The sequence below is a fragment of the Populus trichocarpa genome, chromosome 2 (assembly GCF_000002775.5).
Source record: "Populus trichocarpa isolate Nisqually-1 chromosome 2, P.trichocarpa_v4.1, whole genome shotgun sequence".
Lineage (NCBI taxonomy): Eukaryota > Viridiplantae > Streptophyta > Magnoliopsida > Malpighiales > Salicaceae > Populus > Populus trichocarpa.
This window is the reverse complement of record NC_037286.2, coordinates 5,152,966-5,177,345: the sequence shown is the minus strand read 5'-3', so window position 1 is coordinate 5,177,345 and position 24,380 is coordinate 5,152,966. Positions and strand designations below refer to the sequence as shown.

The 24,380-nt window shown below is 32.9% G+C and overlaps 2 protein-coding genes across 5 annotated transcripts; one reads left to right on the top strand and one right to left on the bottom strand.

Annotated features, from left to right (window-relative positions):
- Positions 1–3,605: 3,605 nt before the first annotated feature.
- On the bottom strand, positions 3,606–5,644 carry LOC18096185 (transcription factor MYB56). The gene is made up of 2 exons (XM_006386267.3): positions 5,208–5,644; positions 3,606–4,631 (listed from the first exon to the last, which is right to left on the bottom strand). The coding sequence occupies exons 1-2, from the start codon at positions 5,371–5,373 to the stop codon at positions 3,796–3,798; spliced, it is 1,002 nt and encodes a 333-aa protein (XP_006386329.2). The 5' UTR covers positions 5,374–5,644; the 3' UTR covers positions 3,606–3,795.
- A 14,678-nt stretch (positions 5,645–20,322) lies between these two features.
- On the top strand, positions 20,323–24,075 carry LOC7466426 (scarecrow-like protein 1). Of its 4 annotated transcripts, none has more exons than XM_052450657.1 (4): positions 20,323–20,723; positions 21,598–21,686; positions 21,903–21,950; positions 22,066–24,075. In XM_052450657.1, the coding sequence occupies exon 4, from the start codon at positions 22,118–22,120 to the stop codon at positions 23,873–23,875; it is 1,758 nt and encodes a 585-aa protein (XP_052306617.1). In that variant the 5' UTR covers positions 20,323–20,723; positions 21,598–21,686; positions 21,903–21,950; positions 22,066–22,117; the 3' UTR covers positions 23,876–24,075. The 4 variants fall into 4 exon arrangements, with proteins under 4 accessions (XP_052306617.1, XP_024450877.1, XP_024450876.1 ...); XM_024595108.2 differs by lacking the exon at positions 20,323–20,723 and adding an exon at positions 20,801–21,196; XM_024595109.2 differs by lacking the exon at positions 21,598–21,686.
- The last annotated feature ends 305 nt before the right edge of the window (positions 24,076–24,380 follow it).

Sequence of the window (24,380 nt, the reverse complement as noted above, 5' to 3'; positions counted from 1 at the left end):
TTGATTTAAGTTTCAAATTAAATTTTATTAAAGTTGACTTGGTATAATTCAATTAATTTTTTAATTTTGGACACCACCTTGTCAACCATGTATAAATAACTTGTTTTAATTTTATAAAAAAATATTAAGACAATAATATTTTTTATCGATCCAAGTTAATTGAGATTATTTCATAACTCGGGTTATAAACCCGATTAAGTTTAATAATTTTTTTTTTAATTATATAATAATGAAAACACTCACGTGCAAAAAAGATATTGAATTAAATTTTTAAAAAAAATCATAAAGGGCCATGTAAGACTAGCACATGCTAATATTAAAAAAATATTAAAAGCTTATTCGAGAACTAAGTAGAAATTGGATGGCTTTTAATGAAGTAACAACCTAAATACGGGTTTGCAAAGTCAAGCTCACGCACTTGATTTTATTTTTTTTTATAAATAAGATAATTTTTGTTTTTTTTTTTAAAAATATACGATGCTTTGTCTATCATGATAGACGATGTGTCATTGCATGGATGATCTCTAAGCACCTCAAGTGCCTGGAAACTACTAGAAATTCAAGTTTTAAATCCTTGGAACCAAAAACCAGTCCCTAACCCTCTTTTTACTTGAAATATCTAAAAATATCTTATGAACCTAAATAAACTCATATTTAATCTTCAAACAACATTTAATCGATTTAAAAGTAATAATTCTTCCTGATTCAAAAAATAATCGCGGTTCTCAATTTATTTTTTTCTGCAATAGAAGGACAAAAAAACATCTTAATAGAACTCCTCTCATTAAATGGAGCACATTGACATTATAAATAACTTTTTTTATTGTCAAAATATAAATAATCATTCACTTTCTCTATTCTCCCTCGTTTTTCAAAAACTCTTTATCTCTCTTTTTTTCTCTTAATTAAACTTCTGGATTGAAACATCAACAAAATAAAATTTTGGACAATATATAAAATTAACCTCAATAAACAAGGATCAAACATTAAAAAAATTCTTTGAGGACCAAACATGAAAAAAAAACCTCTTGACTAGTAAAAAAAAAGATAAATGGGCTGCATTTTGGTTTTGTTGTCAAATTTGATCCACGGAGTTTAAATTATTTTTAATTAATGAAATCAAATTCTATCTTGCTAATTCAAACATTAACTTAATAATGAAATATATTTTTTTGAGACAACTAGTGAAAGACAAAAATCAACAGTTGCACTCAATTATTCATCCAAAGTTTTCGCCCTCCACATCTCCATCATCTTGTTTTTTCCTGAATTGTTACAATTCTTGGGTCTAAATCCTCGTAGGGTTATATGCCTTTTTCTTCCTAATACATTTGCCTAAATTAATGTCATATCGCGATTTTTGTCTAATCAGCGCAAAAGATCTTTATTATCTCCAGATTATGGTTTTAGGCCACTTCCTAAATCAAAGCAAGAGTCAAAATTACAATCAAGGCTCTCATCCAGGGATGATAATTTTCATCAAATCCAGGAGGAGTATTCTATTGGATTATATTTTTATTTGATCTCATCTTATTAATTATAATATCTTATTTGAACTGATATAAAAATAATAATATTACTAATAATAAATTGTTCATGAAAAATTAATTCGTTTTTTTTTTAAATATATTTTTAACATGATTTTATCATGTTTTCAGCTTTCAATCACACATAAAATATTAGCGTACTAATTTTTATTTTTTTTCTTTGGCTTTCTTAGTATTTCAAAACAAATTTACCATATTCACTTACTCTTCAATTTTGACATGGTTTTTAAATATTATTATAAATTTTTAATTTGAATTTTAATATTTTTTTCAATTATTATGTATCTCATATAAAAATAATAATACTAATAATAAATTGCTCACGAAATTCAATTCAAATCTTTTTTTATTCTTAAAATTTTTAAATAGATTTTTAACATGATTTTATAATATTTATGGTGTTTTTAGCTTTTAATTACACATAAAATATGAACATGATATTTTAATTTTTTAAAAAAATTTCTTTAACAATTATAAAATATTTTTTTAAGAAAAATAATAATTCCAGTTAAAAATATTGAGTTCACTAAGATAAATAAGAGATGCAATAATTAAAAAATTATCTTGATTGAAAAAAAATTCAAACAATTGTATTTTTTAAATATTTAATAACAGTGCCAACAAGTTTTTTGAGACTTAAATATTTTTTTAGTGTTTAAAGAAATTTTAATCTTCCTGTAATGTGGGTACATACATGCAAACTAGTTTATCCTAAATTAAAAGTGCTCTGAATTAATACGAATTGCCAACTAAAATAATAATTATGTCAATGCATTTTTTTTTATCAAGAAATATAATAATTTCATTGAATCAAAATTAAAACAAAATATATAGTTATTTTAAAATTTCATTAGTTAGAAAAACTATAAATTAATAAATAAAAACATATTAAACAAAACAATAAATAGTGAAATATAATCTTTTAGCTCATTACTAATATTTTTATTGAAGTCATATTGAAGTTTTGATCTTTTCTATCTAAGGTATCCTAAAAAAGGAATGTTGTTATGTATCAGGTATGAAAAAAGTTTCAAGTGTTACAGGTTATTTTTTTTAATATATTTTTAAGTAAAAAGTATTTTAAAAAATAACTGCAATTATATTTTTTAAAGTGTTACAGATCAATTTTTTTTTTCTTTTACAAAAAAACTTGTAATTGTATATTCAACTATTCATGCATGGGATTCATAACACCTTCGAAATTCTTCACATACGAGAAATTAATATAGCTGCCATTAATCTAGCTGCAATAGTACAGAACATATGACGAAAATGGAATTAAACTACTCATACCAACCTGACATTTTCAATATTTTTGTTAGAATTCTCAAATTATGACCAAAAAGGCCGGGGATCGGCAATGATGTCTTTGTTGAGGTTGTTAAGAATCTAAGAGAGTGAAATCATTGCAAGTCTTTGGTTGGATAATATCGTTTATTTGGATTCCTGTCATAATTAACTTAGTTTATATATGTACAAATTACAAGTATCATTAAAGAATCATCATTAATCTTCATGGCATGAATTCAGTGATAAATTAGATCATTATGTCACAAGTTTGTGAACTGGATGTGAATAAAATTGATATTATTTTCTTTGGGGTCTCAACAAACGACGCACTTAATTAGTCTAGTTGGCATCACCATTGTCAAAGTAAATTATTTTTCAAAAATAAAATAAAATTATATGGATCAGTAGAGCTCAGATTTAGAAATATTAATTTAAGATGATGGGTGAGAGTTCTCTGAGAGGAAGGTTTTTCGAGTTCCCACTTCCGATATTGATCACACAATAACCAAAAATATAGGGGATCGAAAAAGAAAACAGTGAGCCATATAGCTAGCTTGGGAGTGTGACAGATAAACCTTAGAAATAGTTTTTTTTTTTTTTTTTTTTACAAATGGATGCATCGATAAAAATATGACAAAGTAAACAAAATCAATGCTTATATAAGGATACATAAAAAAAAAACGTACTATATGTATGATCTTGGCATCTCTGACCTAGAGAAGATCAAGAATGTCTTGAAATTCACATGAAGGTCGTCTACATCATACGTTATTACGCTTGAATCTTGCAATATATATATATATATGAATTGTTACCAAGTATAAATTACATGAAAGCTACGATACGGCTGTTACTTAATTTTCATGCCATCAACATTTTTCACAGGATCGAAAGAAAGTGTAAGCCCTACAGTACTATCATGCATGTGATAAAATATAATTGGAGTTTTTGTGGGTGATCAAGAAGATATACCCACACCAAGAAAATCTATAAAAGGAACATCCTTGTGTCTGATAGATTCATGATCTCGTTGCTCTTGATGGTTACTCGTCGCTCTCATATTCTTTAATGTGGATGAATTATGACAATACAACTCTTTCTTGATCATTCCATGGTTTCCATAATCATCTCCAAGTTTAAGGTATCCTAATGGACTTGGAACAACCCTTCTATAGTTTGGAAGCCCGAATTTACTGGAACTCCAGTTGCTGCTACGCCCTGAAGAATTCATATGGTATCTATAAATAGATTGATCGGAGACTTTGGAGCTCTCGGTGGTGCATAATAAACTTGAGTTGAAGTAATTATCTCTTCCTTTCCTTCTCGATAAATCCACCAAAGAACAATTGTTTGAAGCTGCTAAAGTTGATGGGGGGGAATTCCAAGAAGGTGAAGAACTAGAAGGAGATATTGAGAATGTCCTATCTTTACTGGGGTTTCGAAATTCGCACTCTCTAGAGTCCTCAAATCCAATTCTCGAACTGAACAGCTCTTGAGTCCTAGATTTCCTTGCATGCGAACTACTGGAGGGGGGATTGGAGTCACTTAGACTATCTTGATATCTCCGCTTTCCACATAGCTTGGATTGTTCCCTTTGCTTTCTCGCCATTATTACATGCCAATGATTTTTCACAGCATTATCCGTTCGACCTGGAAATACTCTGGCTATTAATGCCCACTTGTTTCCATGAACTTGATGAGCTGCTAGTAGTCTCTCTTCTTCCTCTTCACTGAAGGGTCTCCTGTTGATTCTAGGATCAAGTTGATTAAACCACCTCAATCTGCAACTCTTCCCTGCATAAAGAGAGAAAATCAGGAACCAAGTGATCAAAGTGTGTGCATGTGTGTGTCCTTGTAATATTTAGAGAGAGAGTGACGCCATTAATATACTTGGTATAATTTTATCTCCCTTATCGTACAATAGGAATTTTGGAAGTTACTCAAGCTGGCATACACATATATGAGACATTATAGATCCAATCATAAGCTGGTAAAATTAATTACTTCCATAAGAAAATAAAAATAAAAATATCTGGAAAGATTACATCTAGCATGATCCAGAAGTCCTAAACACATTTAGAGAGACATAATAACATTGACATAACTGTTAATTAATGCTTAATTAAGCTAAGAATCCATCTGCAATTAATCTTAATTCTTGAAAACCCGTTTCATGTAACAAATTAAAATTTAAGATATGCGTATACTGTATGAGCTAATCCCTCCTTGCAATATTTTTCGTACGATAATCTGTGGATATATGCGCTATCTCTAAATTAAGCATCAATTTCCGATTATCTAACGTGTTTGATCTTAATGATATTCACCTGATTCACAGAAAAAATAATTTAAAAGTTATATATAACTAACCTGATCTTCCTTGGAGCTTCTCTGCAATATCATTCCAGTTTTGTGCACCATATTGTTCAACCAGTTGCCTGAGTTTGTCATCCTCAGCAGGTCTCCAGTGACCTCTAGGGCAAGCAGTACTCTTTGCATCATCACTTGAATTACCGGCCAAAGAATATTCCTCCATGGATCGATGGCCAACAGTACTTTCAATGTTGAACACCTATCTAGCTATGAATTCTTTATCATTAAATACAACAGAAAGAAGTCCACAAGAAGATATATAGTTGCATAAGAAACGAGCACCAACAGAATAAGAAAACGGGGTGTTGGTTTAGGGTTAGGATGGCAAGTCACTTTTGTTGGTTTTACACGACATTTTTAGCCCTAGTATACTGTAGAACCAATGACCGTTTCTTGTTATTACATGCTCTTAGCCCAAAAACTTCTTCTCACCTATATTCTTTGTCTTTTTTGTCGTCTCCTTTATTTCTCTCTCTCTTTTTTTCTTTAGACACACACACACACCATTTTAAGCCATGGTACTACGTTAAATCAAACAAAACCCCATTGATTAATTATTGGGTAACTTGATAATAGTTTGAATACTAGTTAAAGAGACAGCTCTCCAGCCTATTCGCAATTAGACTTCTTTCCCAATATCTTTCATTAAGAAGTTAATTAGCGGAAACACAAGAATTGATGTGATCTTAATCAGATTGATCATTTCTAGATGCAACCGAAAACTGGCTTGGCATGATAATGTGTGACTACGGCGACATATGAGTCCATCTTAGGGTTTAGCAAGCGATGAACATTGGTCTAATTGGCTGGTCAAGTACAGGAGGCGATATCTGGGCACTCTTTAATTTAATTTGCAAGCACATAATTAGTAAAATAGAGGTCCATATATATGAATACAAATTAATAGCCATTGATTGAAGTTTTCTGTTTTTGGCACGTCATAATTCTTTTTGGAAGCAATTGGCATAGTGGTTGAATATAGGTAAGCCTGTATAAATTAGTGTCGAAGCAAGCTGACATGACAATGTCAAAGTTGTCATGCCCTGAGATGGCAGAAATATAAATGTTACCACGAAACGAAAAATATATAATCAAAGGGTTGATTATATATATTGTGGCGTGAATAAACAGTTGTTTTCTTTTAAATAATTCCCTTTTAAAAGTATATGTTTTTTGGTTTTAATAATTAATGTTAAATTAATTGTCATAATTGTTTATGTAAAAAGACAATTCTAACAAGGTTTTAATTTTAGTAGAAGAGAACTAAGGTTTCTTCAATACTGTCCTGTCAAAATTTTGCTACTTCTTCCAGAGAATAAAATATAAATTTTAGTTTATTATTTATTCTTGTTTATATTATCAAGAATTAGAGATTAAGGAAGTTTTAAAAAATAATATAATAATCACTCTGCTAGCACCAAATAACATACAATAAATTGCTTTAAGGCTAAGGAGTTGATCATTGCTTCAATATACATCTTCAAGTCTATATTTTTTATAATTAACAACATCTTCAAGTTTATTAATTTTATATCAACAAGTATTCTAAGTTGATTTTTTTATATGATAATTTATATGCATGTTTTATGTTTTGATGAAACCAAATCATCGGAACAATATACTTAAAAAATTAAAGTGTTCCAATAAGAATTTTATTTTTTATCTTTCATTTACGTACAATGAATTTACCTGGACCAATACATGATTTTCTTTTAGTCTTTTTAGGATTAGGTTTTATATTAAAACATCCATGAGTGATTTTACTTACCAATTTTTTTTTTTTTGCTTTGATGTTATCCTCACTTTCCCCCGACTTATCACCAACAATATGCTCAAGGATTCCAAACTCAATGATGACAAGTAAACACGAGGATCCCATTCATTGCAAGACTTAACCCAACACCTTATAGCATGAGTTGATAGGAGCCTTGCACCACCTGTGTCTCTCTTTCAAGAGGATTCACGGTATGTCAAGCTCTGATAAGGTTCTTATCTTTGCAATGAATTAAATCACATGCTCCATCAATTTCTTTGAGTTTCATTCTTGCGAACACACTCCTTAGACGGGATACTTAATGAATTAGCTACAACACTGCACATGTCAATACACACATTACCTAGGACTACTGGGTATCTAATCATATTCTCTCCCTTAGCTTTTATCTCTCAATGTCAATGTGTGGTCTAGCAGAGTGCTTTCATCGTTGGTGTTCTTTTCGATCTCTACGCATTTCACCGCTTTACCAGAAATTTCCTTTGCCCTTACCGTACTCTAGTTTGGCAATTTCCACCTCTTGTCCAGGTTTGAGCCCTGGGATTTGATAACAATCTTAAAAAGCCACCTATATACGCTTTATACCCAATCATTCTGGATAACACTTGCATCCTTTGTATTATCATGACTGTTGGCACAAAGTTAGCAGATGCTTATTCCTTAGATATCGTCATTGCCTTTTTCTCCAGGAAAAGAAGTTCACAACTCGTAGGCCTTCTACCTCCACGTGAAATTGCTCTGTCAAGCTTTCACTCGTTGCAAAAACTCCCTATTATTGCCTCTTGCAGGAGTTTAGGTCATGTCGCAGTCCTAATTAATATGACTGATCATCCTCCCAGATCAACTAATGATCATCGCCTTAGTAAATTATTGCCTCACTAACTAACTAATCAGACACAAGCCTCTCCACATGCAAATTCCTCTTTTTTCTCCTCAACCTATGGGGTATTAGTAGTCATTTTCGGTTATTGTTCCCCTCTCAAGGGCAAGTTCGTACACGTTACTCACTTGTTCACCACTGAAAATATCATTTCTCGTCTGACTTGCATGTGTTAAACATGCCACCTACGTTTATCCTAAGTCAGGATCAAACTCTTAATGAGATTCATAGTTGCATTACCTATAGTTTTCTTGTTCGTAAGCAAAGCTGATGTGAAATTGTCTTTTGTTTCAAGGCTTGTTCTGGTAGAATATACATGTATATTATTTTTATTATCATGAAATGTATAAATAAAGTAGTTAATAAATGAAATAAAATAATTAAAAATAAAGTTATTATTATTATATATGTGGGAGTGCATCCGCGCGCATATGTATATATGTATATTGTGTTCATGCTCGTGACCAAAACACGATACATATATCTCCAATTCCACGTAACATATCATGGAAAATTAAAATAAAACTTGGGAAGGAAATGCTAGAATAAAACATGGTACCATGGAAATAGGGACACAATGACAGTTTAGCTTAATCGATGTTGAGAATAGTTTTGCTGGCTGTGGCCAATATCATGGAAAGAAAATAGGATATTTTAACTGAATTTTCAAGAGGGTAGTCTCAAGGGTTAATAATCAATGCCGTGTAAGGACAGCATAAAGAAAAGTATGGGCAACCCGTCGTCTGCCATATACAGTACTTTCCATGCAGATGGCAAGTCAAATACAAACGTTGAAAGATTTTGTGCACCAATCATTATACAATTGTTTCTTAACTGATTGAGATATTATACCCCACGAAATCAAACTCTTGATGAGAGCTAGCCCATCTGAATATTGTTCTTCAAAATTAATATAGCAATCCATCACACCATCATATATATGCACTAATCAAGTAAACTAAACATCAAGATTTGGCGGGTATAAAATCAATATCTAGCTGGAATTGGTTGATGTGCCAGTTAATCAGGTTCATATATCCTATAAATTTTCTGATTAAATTGTTTTTATTCTTCTCGAACTTGTAACAGAGATTAGTTGATGATCAAAAAGTACACTGATTACTTTGACTTGTTCAAACACGACCAGGTATAAAGCAGCTAGGTTTGATTTCTCAAGAACTACTTTACAGTTCTGTTTACAAGGCTTACAGTGGCATCATTTAATTAACAAACCATTTGTATTACTGGGAGGGATGGAAGATAATAACTTCATCAAGTAAACGTGCAATGTGAAAGTGCCCTGGTGGAGTTGATATGTTTGAAATATAATCTTAGATAGACCACCACAAATATAGGGAAAACGTTAACTTAGATGTTACATGTTTAAAACCAAGATGCCCTCGATCGGAAAGACACATGGGATCGATGGTTTTCTTAGTACCCAGTCCAGATTAGACAGCACATACGAGGTTTACTACATCGGATCTCTTCTCGATAAAGCGACTGATAAAATGTAGTTTTGTGGAGTCAACTGGGGAAATGGCCATTTATAGAAGCCACAGCAACATATACTCAAGTAGCTCCACGGGCCAATGCCATGCAAAATGGATAAATTCGTTGGCCTAATTCCTTAAATTAATATCATATGCTATCTTAGGGCAAGTCACCCAAGCATCTGACAATATATTCATTGGCATGCATATATATATATATATATATATATATATAGAGAGAGAGAGAGAGAGAGAACCCAGCACAACTGTTATCAACACACACCGACCGATTGACGTCCCTCTTCACGTCTCTCTCTCACTCTCTCCCTACAGGTTGTTTCTGTGTGTGTATATATATGGAGTGTCTGTTATAAGAAGCATAAATATATAGAAGGGTTTGAGATAGCTGTCAAACAGTAAATGCAAAGCACTTCAAGTTACCATTTCCTCAAATGTCAGATTTTCTTCAAATGTCCTTGTATGAAATATATACCATTTCCTCAAATGTCAGATTTCTTCAAATGTCCTTGTATGAAATATATACCATTTCCTCTCACCTTCCCAAGAAAACTATACAAGCAACCCCACCTTCCCCAACCACACTCCATTTTAACATCACAAGGACCCTTGAAAATCATCAACAAACTACTTTGACTCCATCCTATCCAATTCCCTTTCTAACCCTACCTTTTGCAGGTATGAACTGATCTAGCTTTCCAATGGTTACCCATCTTCTTACTCTCAACAAAAGCTTTTTGTTACGTGGTAGTTGATAATGATGCTAACTTCATTTATTATAATATTAAGGAGTATGAAGATCGAAATCATTAGGTGCTGCTATCGGAGATAATTCTTTTTTGAATTGTCTGTAAGAATATATAATTTGGATTATATTAATATAAACCTCGGGTCATTTTCTAGTTTAACCCTGCAAATGATTCACGCATGCTATATTTGATGTCTAATTTCTAATGAGGACCGTCTACGGAATTTGTAATGATGATACATGAGATGGAAAGCGTGTGGTTATGGTAAAAGATTGAGGATGGATCGAGTTATCCTCCTGAATTTTGTTGGATGGCATGATTGACATCTGAAATATAAATTATATATAGACGTATTGTGAGGTAAAATCTAAAATGTGCTTCTAGAGCACACCCTAACAGGCATTTAAATTTCAGCGCAAATGGCTTATTAAATGTTTCAGAGAAAAGAAAATTGTTATTTTATATGCAAGTGCGCATGACTATGTGCCTTTTCAGCTAAATCCCATCTCTCTTTCTGATGTATCTAGGATTTTTGGGTCAATAGAGTTATTTTTTATGATAAAAAAATCCATTTAAATTTGGAAATTTAAAACCTTGATCTTACATTATTAGTTATCCGCGACTTAATTTCCTGCTCTTTCCTAGAAAGATTCAATATCAAGAATGGTATGATTACTAATCTATACTTTTTACGCCCCTCTTAGGGATGTTAACAATTGTGAAGACTATAATACCCTTATTACTTTTAAGGCTTTAAATTATATTATTTTAAATTTCTAATTATTTAAAAAATTATTAAATCCTTCTAAACAAGAAACACTTACAAATTTTAGAATCCTAATCTCGCTACACCTCTCCACTTAATTATAGAGTATATATATATAACAGGAAAAGACGATGTACGTAAGAGAATCCTTTAGATAAGAGAGTATGAAAAAAAAAAAAAAAACAAGAGGAAGAAGAAGAAGAATTTGGTTTTACAAAAGAATAAAGACATTTTTTAATAAGATTGTATTCCAAATGTTTAATAAGATTGTCATTTGCATCCTCAATTTAAAAAAAAATAAGAAAAGAAGCTACACAGAGAAACGAACTGATAAGGAAAATTTTAATGGTGAATTTTTACTAATTGTTAAAAGAATATTAAATTTCCATTTACACAATTTTTTAAAAAAAGTTTTTTTATTGAAAATATCACACGCGAAATTTTAAAAAAATAGCACAGCTCAAAAGAAAATATTGTTGAGAACAGAGCATTATTGAAAAAACACTGAACCCAACAACATTTTATCATGAAATATATTATATCCCAAATATAAACCCCAAACACTAACTTTAAATTCTAAATTCAATCTCTAAACTTAACTAAACTCCAAATTGTAAACCCTAATCATAACTAAACCCCATACTCAAGCCCTAAAACACGTTGGGACCGGTGTTTAATTGGGTATATTTTTAAAATTAATTATTGTTCTAGTCTTAAGCATGAGGTCAGCCTTCAGAGCTTGTGGCTTTCTTTTGAAGGAAGTAGGGTGCTCTTTTGTCTTGTCGTGTGATGTTCTATTTTTCTTGTTTTCTCTTTCTTATTGCTTGAGTCGCTACTTGCACTTCTTTTGCTCTCCAACTTGATTATTACCAATTTGTGCTTTCAATTATACACCGCATATAGTTCAACGTTTAATTGGCTTTTTTTAGAAGAAGAGATAAAAAAAAAGGAAAAGAGTTTATATATTAAGCAAAAATGTTGTTGGGATAGCCTTTTTTTTATATAAAAAAACTGGTTACAACATTTTTTTTTAAAAAAAAAAACACGGTTCAACAATGTTTTGTTTCTGGTTGTCTTATTTTTCAAAAACAAATTATTTGTGCTAGTTTCTCAACAACAAAAAATTAATTCAAAGATGCTAATTTAAAAAAAAATCAAAAAATAATTATTTTTTGCTATGTATATATGTTAAACCCTTAATCTAAATTACTTATAGCCAAGTCTTTTGTTATGCATATCGGAAATTCCATCCAAAAAGAAGAAACGAATGATCTCTAATATTGCTTTTAGAAACAGAAAAAAGTTATGGCATAGAACGATATTTAAATTAATATTTATAGACTTTAAACACAAGTTTATTAGATGATTTTGATCATACAGGAAAGATGATTTAGCTATTCCATCGTATACAGGATGTCATGTAAAAATAAATTCTATTTTGAATATTATTTACATGCGTGGATCAGTAAATCAGATCGAACATGCAGAAAAACTAGTTTAACAAAACGCAATTTAGAAGAACCCTTTAATAATTAAATACATACCCAGTTGGAATATTTACACTCTTTAATTTTTAAAATCAGATTCGTCCACTTTTTTTTTTTTTTTTTTTATCAAAGACGAGAAACTTCATTTATAGCCATTATAAAGTAAACGGCTAAACAGGAGAAAGAAGAATAAGCATAGTATCACATACTTTTACAAACAAAACTTTTTAGAATATCTGATTTTGTTGTTTGTCTATGACTCATTTAGGTAATCTGTGGGTACTCTGTTCTCCTCTGCAGCTTGTGCTCCTTGGGGCAATGATTTGGTTCCTATGCAGGGATCAAGATTCAGCTGCTTGTTGACGACCAGATGGTGGAAAGAAACGGAATTGATTGGTGTGATATGTTACTCAAGGGAAGGATCTTCAGAGGTGCTCCATTGTCCATAGCTGCTCTGAAGCTTAGGTTTCTATATTTAGATAGTTAGTACTTCGACTTTTCTCTGTGTAATGTGATGGCAGAACACACTTATGTTCTAGTTAATCATATCAGCTTCTTTCAAAAATCTAAGTAATAATATTATAAGAACCAGACTCCATAATCCACTGTTGTCTTATCCATGCCACCACACATGACCATAATTTTCATACCAATTCACAATAAAATAGAAATTATTTTGTGGTTTCATCCCATTGATTAAAAAAAATGACATCTTAAATCATTTTCTTGCAGCAGATCTCTTCCTCAGAGAAGATCTTTTGTGGGTAATTTATTTAAAATTATCAATCAAATATTAAACTCTACCTTTGAATGAGAGAAAGAGGACTAGATATCTTATTGAAATGTTTTATCACCTTGCAAAAGAATTGTCGTTGAACAACTTTTAACAAAAACAAAGATATATTTTGAATCTGGCTTATCCACAAATTTTAATAATCCTCTTTTCTTAACCTTTTTCTAGTCCCAAAGTCTCCTCCGACATGTTAATATCCATTTCTAGCTAGTTGATGTCATTCCAAGTTTTTATATGTGACATTATAGCATTTTGATTCTCACAAATAGCATAAAGACTAAAATAATTGATTTTTAGGACAAATTCTTTTCACCTTTAGAAATGAGTTTGAGTCCCATTTCTAACAGCTACTGAATTTACATCTTTCAATGTAAGTAAGATTCCATTGATAGTAGCACAGTGTGATCTCAAATTAGCCTCATCAATTGATAATATTTATCCCATTCAAGCTTCCGTCTCTCATAAATTTTTTGTCCCTGTGCTTTTTGAATTGAGAGTATGTTTGAGAACACGGTATAAACCATGTTTTTTAAAATTTTTAAAAAAAAAATTTGCTAAAAATATATTTTTTTATGTTTTCAGATCGTTTTGATATGCTGATCTCAAAAATATTTTTTTAAAAAAAATATCATTTTAATATATTTTTAAGTAAAAAATACTTTGAATCGCAACAACTACCACAATCTCAAACAGCTCTGAATTTATAATTAACTCTCCATGCTGTGTTTTGATAATAATTAAAAAAAAAATCAAAGTATTTAATTCATATCACATATATCACAATTGTACTTATTAGAAATAGGTTACTCAACTTAATTATACGAAGGTATTGTAAATTTAACTCTAATAATGAAGTGATTCTCAAGAAAAAAGAAAAAAACTGTACTCATATATATATATATATGAAAACGCAAATCATATTATAAAACTTTATCACAAAGACTGTTTTCATTGTTTATCTCAATAATTTTAATATCAGCAGCAGCCTTAACAGTTACCCAAGCAGACCTTTTTAATTCTGTCTCTTCTGGTTCTTAGAACATTATTATATGACGTGATATCCAACTCGGTGAAGGCGAAGTGAAGTAACCTGTAAGTATTTGTTTGTCAAACTTTTCTTGCATTCCATGATTAAATTTTTAAAACAAGCTCCATTTTATCTTGACCAAAACGCAGAAAGATTGTTTTCATTAAATATTGTAAACAGCAGTAATTAGTTGGTTGATTCCCCTTGTTCTCTCTCTCTGTATATATAGATATAGACACACACATACCATCTCTCTCGTTTAGCAAACAACGACATCTCCATTATCCAGTACTAATCATTCTCAATCCCATTACGACATCTTAAGTATTTAATAATGGTGCATGATTATGACATTTCAGCTACCCTAGCTTCATTGTTCCCTTTTAAACTATACGGTCATTATCAGTTTTAGCACTTGATTTGCCCAAGACTCCTCTCTCTCTCTCTCTCTCTCTCTCTCTCTCTCTCTCTCTCTCTATATATATATATATATATATATATATATATAACTGTGTGCGTTATGACATCTAACCCTCACAGTGATTGTTTCTAGAAAAGTTAAAGACTCCATATATAAGTGGCTACCTGCTGAAGCTGCAACTTGGTTAATTAAATTAAAAACTCAGCACCATTTACTTGCAGGTTATATATATAGTGGCTGCTTCACGCCGCTAATCTCCACTTTATGTTTATACAGTGAGCAGATATCACCTCAAGCATTAAAAACTCAAGGTAGTTTGGACATTGTTCTATTAGACGCTTAAATTTCAGTGAGAAATTAATGGTGATGTTAATAAAATATCCCAGGTCTTAATTGCTTGCTAGAACTAGCAATGTGTGCCTTGTGCATCTGCAGCAGTACTTTGAATTTTATATATTGGATGTTGAGACAGTTACCATATATATACTTCAAGAACGACATTCTACCTGACCCCCAACCAACATATATACTTTTTTTCCCGAACATACTAATATTAATGTATGTATTAAGATCGATTTAATTAATAATTAGAAGCTCCAGCTTAGACTCTGCATCAAATTAAATATACTATAATTCAACAACAGACATCTTCTTCCATCCCTTCAAGTGGCTTTATATATATATATGAATGAATGAATGTAGACATCCATGCCAGTAATATTTATCAAATAAAGTTACGGTAAACACACAGACAAGTCAGATTCAATTATCATGATAAGGAGGAAATGGGATGAATAAAACATGCAATTGAGCCAAATACGTCGGCATCCAAATTAAAAAATATTATACGGATAAACAAGAAAAAATATTAAAGAAGAAGAAGAAGAAACCATCTCCACCGCATTACCTACCTCTAAGGTTTTAACGGATGTGACTTTACAATGAGCATATGTAACTTTTACGATAATCAAGGGACTAATTAGATTGGAAAAGTTAATGCAAGGAAAATTTCTGAGGCAGGAGGTGTAGTTTTGCCCAGATATTGGGATTATTAAACGGATTTGGGCCTCGTTACCAGCTCCTACTCTTACTCCTCAGTCGGGCTACGTACGAGCCCATAAATATTCTTTTCTATTTTTTACATGTGGGCCTTCGGTAGTAGGAGCGGAAGCAGTGCATTGGCTAAAAAGATTCTTCAAGAAAAAATTGATTGAGCTTTGAATCATGGAGGAAACCATGCCATACCCTGAAAGTGTTTAATATATTGTGAGCTGAAGAAAACAAAAAAGTTATAAAATATTATCTTGCATTTGCTCTTCCTTTTCCTCTTTTGTTAGGCGAAACCCAGTTGTTGGGGACCAAACTTCCCATGGTAAATACTGCGACTTTTCGAACTCTGTGGTCGCCTCGGTTTTTTTGCGAAGAAAGACAGACAAAGGTTGACCTGCCCGGCTGTGGCCCTTCAGGCACCTCCAAACAAAACTCACAATAATCGAAGAGAAGGAATCTAGAAGACAACAGCAACACAAAGAGTAGTTCAGTTATTGACCTGATTGATCTTATCGACCATAACCTGACTTGTTCAAAATTTAATCATTAATGGACGACGTTAACCATTTCCAGTCTAATACTCATCATGGTAGCTGGCTGCATATATATACTCCATACATGCCCCTCTCTTTATGTATATGTGTGTATTACCAGGAAAAAAAAAAAAAAGACATTAGTCTTACTGTGTTAATAAAGACTAGAATTATTATGGATTGAAACAGTCTACAAGTAATTTTTCCATTGCTAAAAACACCGACTAAATATGTTTTTTCATTGCTAACTAAATATGCAATTGAGGGTAGAGATATATATTTTTTATAGGATATATTTAACATTGCATATTTGATTAGAGGCAAAATGGGATGTAAATTTCCTTTGTTATAGTATAAATACTATTTTGCCGTTGGAAACACGAAGAAATAATTCTTAAATGAGGGGCTCTTTCATCTTTTTAGATAATAATAAAAAAAATAAAAATAAAACAATAAGAGTATGGCCATACCCTAGGAGGGGAAAAACATACATCCATGGGGATTATTCATCTTTTTTATTTATTAAAACAGTTAAATGACAGAATTACTGTAGAAATTAAAAAAATCAAGGCTAGTTGTGGGGGGTGTTTTGGTCTTTCTAGACTGTTTTTTTTTTTGTTATTCTTGAATTTTGACAGGCATATCTTGGTAATTTTAGGTTTAAGAATATTATTAAGAAAAAAAATTACTCATGTGTTAGCGTACAATGGCCTCCATGCCATTCAAGTAGCGCGTGAGAGCCCATGCAACAATCAAAATCTTGCTTTCACTGTGGCGTTAGTAGCGGCGTGCCGTCCTCTTTCTGATGGTGTAGCGCGTGCTCACGAAGAAGGTCCAGTTAGACTGCGGTGGAGATTTTTTCTTTCTTCTCTTTTTTCTCTCTCATTCCCTAGAGAATCGCACCTGAACTTCCAGAAAAACAATTGTGTCATCCGATTTGTAATTTTATCGATTTTAGTTCTTCTTCTTCTTTTAATTACTGTTTATTTGGTTTTTGAACCTTTTTAAAGTTTGGATTTTTTCAATTTCATCCCTAAGAATTTTATTCAATTTGATTTTTTTATTCAGTTTGGTCCCTCTACTTTTAATTGCTCAATTTATGTGCTTTATAGTTTTCTTTATTATTTTTTTCTTGTAATTTCGTCTCTTTTCATTTTATTGCATTTGTTTTTTTAATTCATTTTTAGCCCTCATTATTTTGATAGCTATATTCTTATCCTTTTTTTATTTATCTTTTTTTTTAATTTTGTCTCTAAACATTTAATTTTATTTGGTTTTCTATCCGGTTTTGATCCTCGTTCTTTCAATAACTTCTTTTTTTCATTTTCTTTGTTTTTTTGTTTAACAATTTAGCCCCTAATTATCTTCTTTTGTTTTTTATACCATATTCGGTCTGCATTGTTTGAGTTTTTTTACGGTTAAATATTTTACTTTATTATTTTTTTTGTGGTTGCCTTACAACAGAACAGTCCTTTATTTAAAATTTGGTTTAAAAAAAAATCATCATTTGTCATTTGGTTATTAAGCCTTTAGCTTCATTGTTTGTTGTGCTTTCTTTTTTGTTGATTTATCACGGTCTCATATCTCGGGTATCAGGTTAGTCAAGTTAATCATGGTTGTCTTAGATTTTGTTTTCCTCGGGTTTTTTATGATATTTATTTTTTTTTTATAATTTCATACTTTGACGTTAAATTATTGTTCCTTGAGTTATACAATTTTTTTATTTATTTTTTCTTTTAAATTATCCTGCATACTTATTAATCAAGTTAACTTGCACTCTTTTTCATCCCTGAAAAAGTCCGGCTCCCAAATTTCATAATGGAATAACAAAAGAGGTGTATGTATCGAAATAATTCTCCAAAATTTATATATGCCGGAAGGATTTAGGGTTTTAATGAAATTCAAAAAAGAGTCCCCAAGAGGCGTAGCGTGATGGCAAAGGGCTTGAGATCTGCACAGCAGGTCTTGAGTTCGAGTCAGGGCGTGCACCTCTTGTAAGAGCCTGGAACAACCGGGGTTTTACTCGCTCACCTGAACCCACAAAGTACGCTTTTCAGGAGATGAAGTTTCCTCGAATCCAAAAAAAAAAATTTCAAAAAAGAATTGTCTAGTAATTTCACCAAATAAGTTTCTCCCTTTCAATGTCACACTTGTCATCTTACCGGTAAAAAGAAAACGACTACTCAGTCCACCAGCCAGAGTCACGAGTTCAACTCATTCATTGTAGCCCACACTACTCCTTCTATTTTGATCGAAGGCATGATTGACAGCTAATTACAAACCATAGACTTTCCTCCTATCTCGTTAATTGTTTATGCATTTACAAGGATTAATTTCCAACGCCAGTGGTTGGATAAGATAAGGAAGGATGACAAAGACTTATTACCAATAAAAAAATCGAACATGGCTGTTCAAAATGGATCCTTGGATCATCCCAAAATCTTCAATGCCTAATTCCACAGATTCTTATCTTATATGATTGATGTCATGCTGGATTCATTTCACTTTTTAAATGGTCAGTGGGTTAGATTGACATTTCGTGCAAGTAAATATAAAGGAACATTAAATATTAATATTATGAACAAATAAAATAAATAAAACCTGGTTTTATTGTGTAAGCATTGTTCACTCTCTTGTATCTTCCTATTTATCCCAGCTAATTTCCCCTTCTATACCCTTCAGTTTTTTATTTTTTGCATTTTGATCATTAAACTTTGTTTTCTTTCAATTTTATCCTTGCAAGTTATGTTAGCATTGTTTATATGATATGATTTGTTTCTATTTGTATACCCTTGCATATTCCATGTGTCATGGAATATTTCGACATTGAATTCATGCTAAATTCAAGTTTGATTTTATATAATAGAATTTTAGGTTATTGCTGGAAAAAAAATAACAAAAGGACCAAAATTAACCAAAAAAAACATAAATCTTTTCTCAAAAGCAACGAAAAACATCAGTTTTTTTCCCTCACGTTGCAAATTATACTGTGTAAACATTGTTCACCCTCTCATTTATGCCTATTCACCAGCTATTCGTAGCCAAGTTTTCCTTTCTAGGCCCTTGAAGTTTTCAATTCTTGCAGTTTGATCATTGAATTTTATTTCTTGTCAAATTCAGTGGTTTTATCTATTGCTTGTATTTGCATTTTCTTGCATATTTGATGCGTCATTACACATTAAATACTATAAACAGTTTGTACCCCTGCTTTAATCAACTTAGCCCAGCGGCTAAGCACTTTAACCCCAACCTACCCCTCCTAAATTCGAACCTATGACATGCTCCATGCGAGTATGATGGTTTACGCAGTCAAAAACGCGTATTCAGCAGACTCTTTTTTTTTCAAAATAAATTGAAGTATTTTGTGAAGGGTGAGATATGATAGCGTGACGATACCTACAGTAATATTTAGCACTTAGCAGTATTATAAAAATATCACTAAAATCATCTAGGTGATGGCTCAGTGATAAGATCTTGAAACCAAGAGGTTTACTCTCTATGTAGTCTCAGGTTCGAGCTATGTGGTTCCTCATATGATGGTCACTAGAGGCTTACATGGTCGTTAACTTCAGGGCCCGTGGGATTAGTCGAAGCGCGCGCAAACTGGCCCGGACTCCCATGTTAAACTAATATATATATATATATATATATATATATATATATATATATAAAAGTATGTTTTACATCTTAATTAAGGAATAGAAAACTGAAAATATAATTCGCATCCTTGTAAACACATATAATTCACTTATGCGTCATTACACACACACACACATATATATATATATATATGGGTTTTGCGCATGCATGCCAATATGAAATGACACAAGGTTGACATGAACTACAGAGACTCGTTTGTCTTCTTCCCTGCTTACGCGTATTCAAGATTAGGTTACACGGCAAGAGTGGATTGCCTCTCTGAAATTCAATAAAGATAAAGCTTGACGGTGCAGTACTGTTTTGGCTCCCGAAAACGGAAGTGATATGAGATGGAAAAACATGGAAAAAATCAAAGCCACCGCCATGAAAATGAATAAAACAAAAACAAAATACTTTGACCTTCCCATCTTTATATATTTCGGAGCCTGCAATTGATTCTCCCCACTTTTACTCACCCACTGATCACCGCTTTTCATAAGAAAATCCAGTCAAATACTCCATGGATGGCTTCAAACAATTTCATGTTTTATGCCTACATTCATTCCGGAATTAATGCAGGACTAAAGAGAAGTTAACAATTCTTATAAAGCACACCAAATTAATGGTATACAAATTAAACGGTGAGGATTGAATGATGAAATTGGAGTCACATGTTGCTGGTGTATTTGGACCAGATTTAAGAATGACTGAATGACAGAGTTGGTAAAGACACGCAGAAAAAGAAAAATGCTCCAAACCCAAAAGACATAGTTAAGGAAACTCCGCCTGAGGCCCTGAGGTTCCCCATGAAAGAAAAGTCAATTTTATGGTGAAGAAAGCTCTAAAGAAGCTTCTGACTCCAAGAAAAATATTTTTGCCTTCGGTTAGTTTCTCATAACCTTCATTTAACTCTTTAAACAGGATATTGTTGGGTCTTTGGGATTTTCACTTGTTCAGATTCTTGAATTTTGGGTAGCTTAAATCTTGTCAAACAAGCAGTAGGTTTCCACTGGGTCTTGATTGTTTATTTTAATCACTTGCTTAGATTTTCTTAAGTTTGTTTCTTTTTTTTGTCTACTTTCAATATTATTGGTTTGTTGTTAAATGGCTTGTTGCATTCCAACCTACCTAACATCACAATCAAATGTTGGGTTTTTCTATTTGTAAAAAGATACCATACAGAGGCATATTTACCCTTTTGCCTTCAAAATACTGGTGTTCATAGTCAAAGCCTGTTTTTCTTTCTTCCCTTCAAAGCCACTCTTTAGGTTTACGTCTATCTGGTTATCTACTAAATTGCGGGGCTGACTGCTTTGAGCTTCGCTACTTCCTCTTGAGTTCTTTCTCCTACTTCAGGTACATGCCTTGTTTGTAAGAACATAAGAATTCAGGACTAACTACTTGTATGACCCTCTACTGCTGATTGGTTTCCTTCCTTTGATTTATGTTTTTATCATTTGTACGTAGTTGTTTGTCTATGTTTTATTGGATTCTCAATGGATCTCATTTTTTCCTTAAGAAGACTCTCTGTCGCTCCCTCGAAATCTGGATCCTTGCCTTCTCTGCAGTGTTGCTTATCACTGAATCCTCGTCTGTCATAACAAGAACCTCCAAGTTTATTCTATGCTTGATTCCATTTCTAATTGAACAAACCGGACTTGTCCTTTGATATCAATTATATCTTTCTTTTAAGGAAACTGAAGCCAACTTTTTTACTAAATTTGTCTCTTTAATATCAATTATATCTTTCTTTTAAGGAAACTGAAGCCGATCAGTAAAAGCAATCTAAGAATTAGATCCATTGTCATAGAGTTAAGGGCTCTCTCCAGTTTAAAAGAACATGCAGGCATGTGACTTCACTCTTTTCTAATATTATTTTTTTGCCCCCCCAACCTCCGATGCTGGGATGGCTCTTTGTACGGATTAATTATCCTCTCTGTCTATAATTTAGATATTCGGTTCACTTTCTGTCTCATTTGTGGCTCAAGTTATGTAGATAAGCTTATAATATTTTGGTTTTCCACCAAGTGTTTTCCTTGACATCGCTTGTCGCTGAATGCAGACACCCTATAAATTTCATCTGGATTTCAACTGTAAGGGGCTACTCCAGGTGATTATTTCTCATTTCTTTCGAAGAGATTGTTAATGTTTGCTAGTTCCCATGTTTGACAAACATTAACAAGTTTTTTTTCCTGCCAATTTGATGACTGTGACTCCGACCATAGGATATATGATACAACCATCTCTCTTCAAAACTGAGTTAATTTGGAGAAAATCATGTCTTTAGTTGGACCTGCAGAACTTTCTGCAACACCATACGGAAATCATAAGCTGTACTCACTGAAGGGGAGCAATGACAACTCTGGCTTGTCTGCCCAAATATTCTGCCCTGATAAACGTCAGAACATGTATATGACCGATTCTTACTCCAGTGAGAGTTATGAGAAGTACTTCCTTGATTCCCCAACAGAAGAGCTAATACAACCATCAAGTTCTGGCATTTCAGGGAATTCAGCTCCACCTCAAGGCACATCTTCCTACCAGCTAAGAAAGAATTTAGGTTCATCCATGTCCCCTCAAGATGATCCATACGACGCTTGTTTCACATTGACGACACCCTGTGATGGCTATCAATTCAATTCCGAGTCAGATTACTTGGACATCGAGAGCCCAGATCCACTAAACTATGATGAATATAAGATGAAATTAAAGTTTCAGGAACTTGAGAGAGCGCTTCTAAATGATAATGATGAGGATGGCATGTTTGGAAATAGTCAGAGCATGGAAATGGATGGAGAGTGGTCTGATCCAATCCAGAATGGGATGCTCCATGATTCTCCCAAGGAGTCATCATCTTCTGATTCTAGCCTAAGTAGCATCAGCAGTAATAAAGAAGTATCACAGTTATCTCCTCGAACTCCCAGGCGATTGCTTTTTGAATGTGCTAATGCAATCTCAGAGGGAAACATTGAGAAAGCATCAACTTTAATAAACGAGCTCCGTCAATTGGTGTCAATTCAAGGAGATCCTCCGCAGAGGATTGCAGCCTACATGGTGGAAGGTCTTGCAGCTCGTATGGCTGAATCTGGAAAATATCTCTATAAAGCTCTGAAATGCAAGGAACCTCCTTCTTCTGATAGGCTTGCAGCTATGCAGATCCTTTTTGAGATTTGCCCTTGTTTTAAATTTGGATTTATGGCAGCAAATGGTGCAATGATCGAGGCATTTAAAGGTGAAAGGAGAGTTCATATAATAGATTTTGACATAAACCAAGGGAGTCAATACATAACACTGATACAAACACTCGCCAACCATCAAGGTAAGCTACCACACTTGAGGTTAACAGGGGTCGATGACCCTGAGTCAGTTCAACGACCTGTTGGTGGCCTGAGGATCATTGGGCAAAGGCTTGAAAAGCTAGCAGAAGCATATAAGGTCTCGTTCGAGTTTCATGCAGTGGCCTCCAAGACTTCACTTGTCAATCCATCAATGCTGAACTGCAAGCCTGGGGAAGCACTTATAGTTAATTTTGCTTTCCAACTCCACCACATGCCTGATGAGAGTGTTTCAACGGTAAACGAGAGAGACCAGCTTCTTCGGATGGCTAAGAGCTTGAATCCAAAACTAGTAACTGTTGTTGAGCAAGATGTGAATACTAACACTGCCCCTTTTTTCCCGAGATTCACCGAAGCTTACAACTATTACTCTGCTGTGTTTGACTCTCTTGATGCAACTCTCCCACGGGAGAGCCAGGATAGACTGAATGTTGAGAAACAGTGCCTGGCAAGGGACATAGTGAACATAGTCGCATGTGAGGGAGAGGAAAGGATTGAGCGGTATGAAGTTGCAGGGAAATGGAGAGCAAGGATGATGATGGCTGGCTTCACTTCATGTTCAATCACTCCTAATGTGGTTGATATGATCCGGAAACTCATCAAGGAGTACTGCGATAGATACATGTTGAAGCAGGAAGTAGGTGCGCTTCATTTTGGGTGGGAGGACAAAAGTTTGATTGTTGCTTCAGCATGGAAGTAACAGCTACTATTTGATTACTTGAGGGTAAGTACAAAGTTGGTTAGGTCTGCCTGTGCTAATATTGTTGTTTGATGAAACTGCGTACTGATATGTGATCTTATTAGCCAAAATGACTCTCTGATGTTGTGCGAAGTTCTTTGCCAGAGGTGATGTATCAGGGTTGCTAATTGTCTAACATTATCCACTTCTCCTTTACTCCCTGCTTTGCGTGCTTGTCTTCATTTTAATTTTTGCTATATCAATTTGCAAATCTCCCAGGTATCCTGCTTACTTTCAGGTTTCTCTTTGGACATTATCAGGGTTCTTTTCTTCAAAAATTTCCGTATCCTCAGATCTTTTTTTTTTTCCTAGCAAAATCTGGCAGTCAACGTCCACCCTCTAACACAATTAAGCATGGAAAACTGACCTTCAAAATACAGAAATTGCAGTTTGCGAGAACAGTTTTTTTTACTGTGAATTTGAATTACGTCATTGGATAACCTGGCTTTGGACTGACTATTACCTT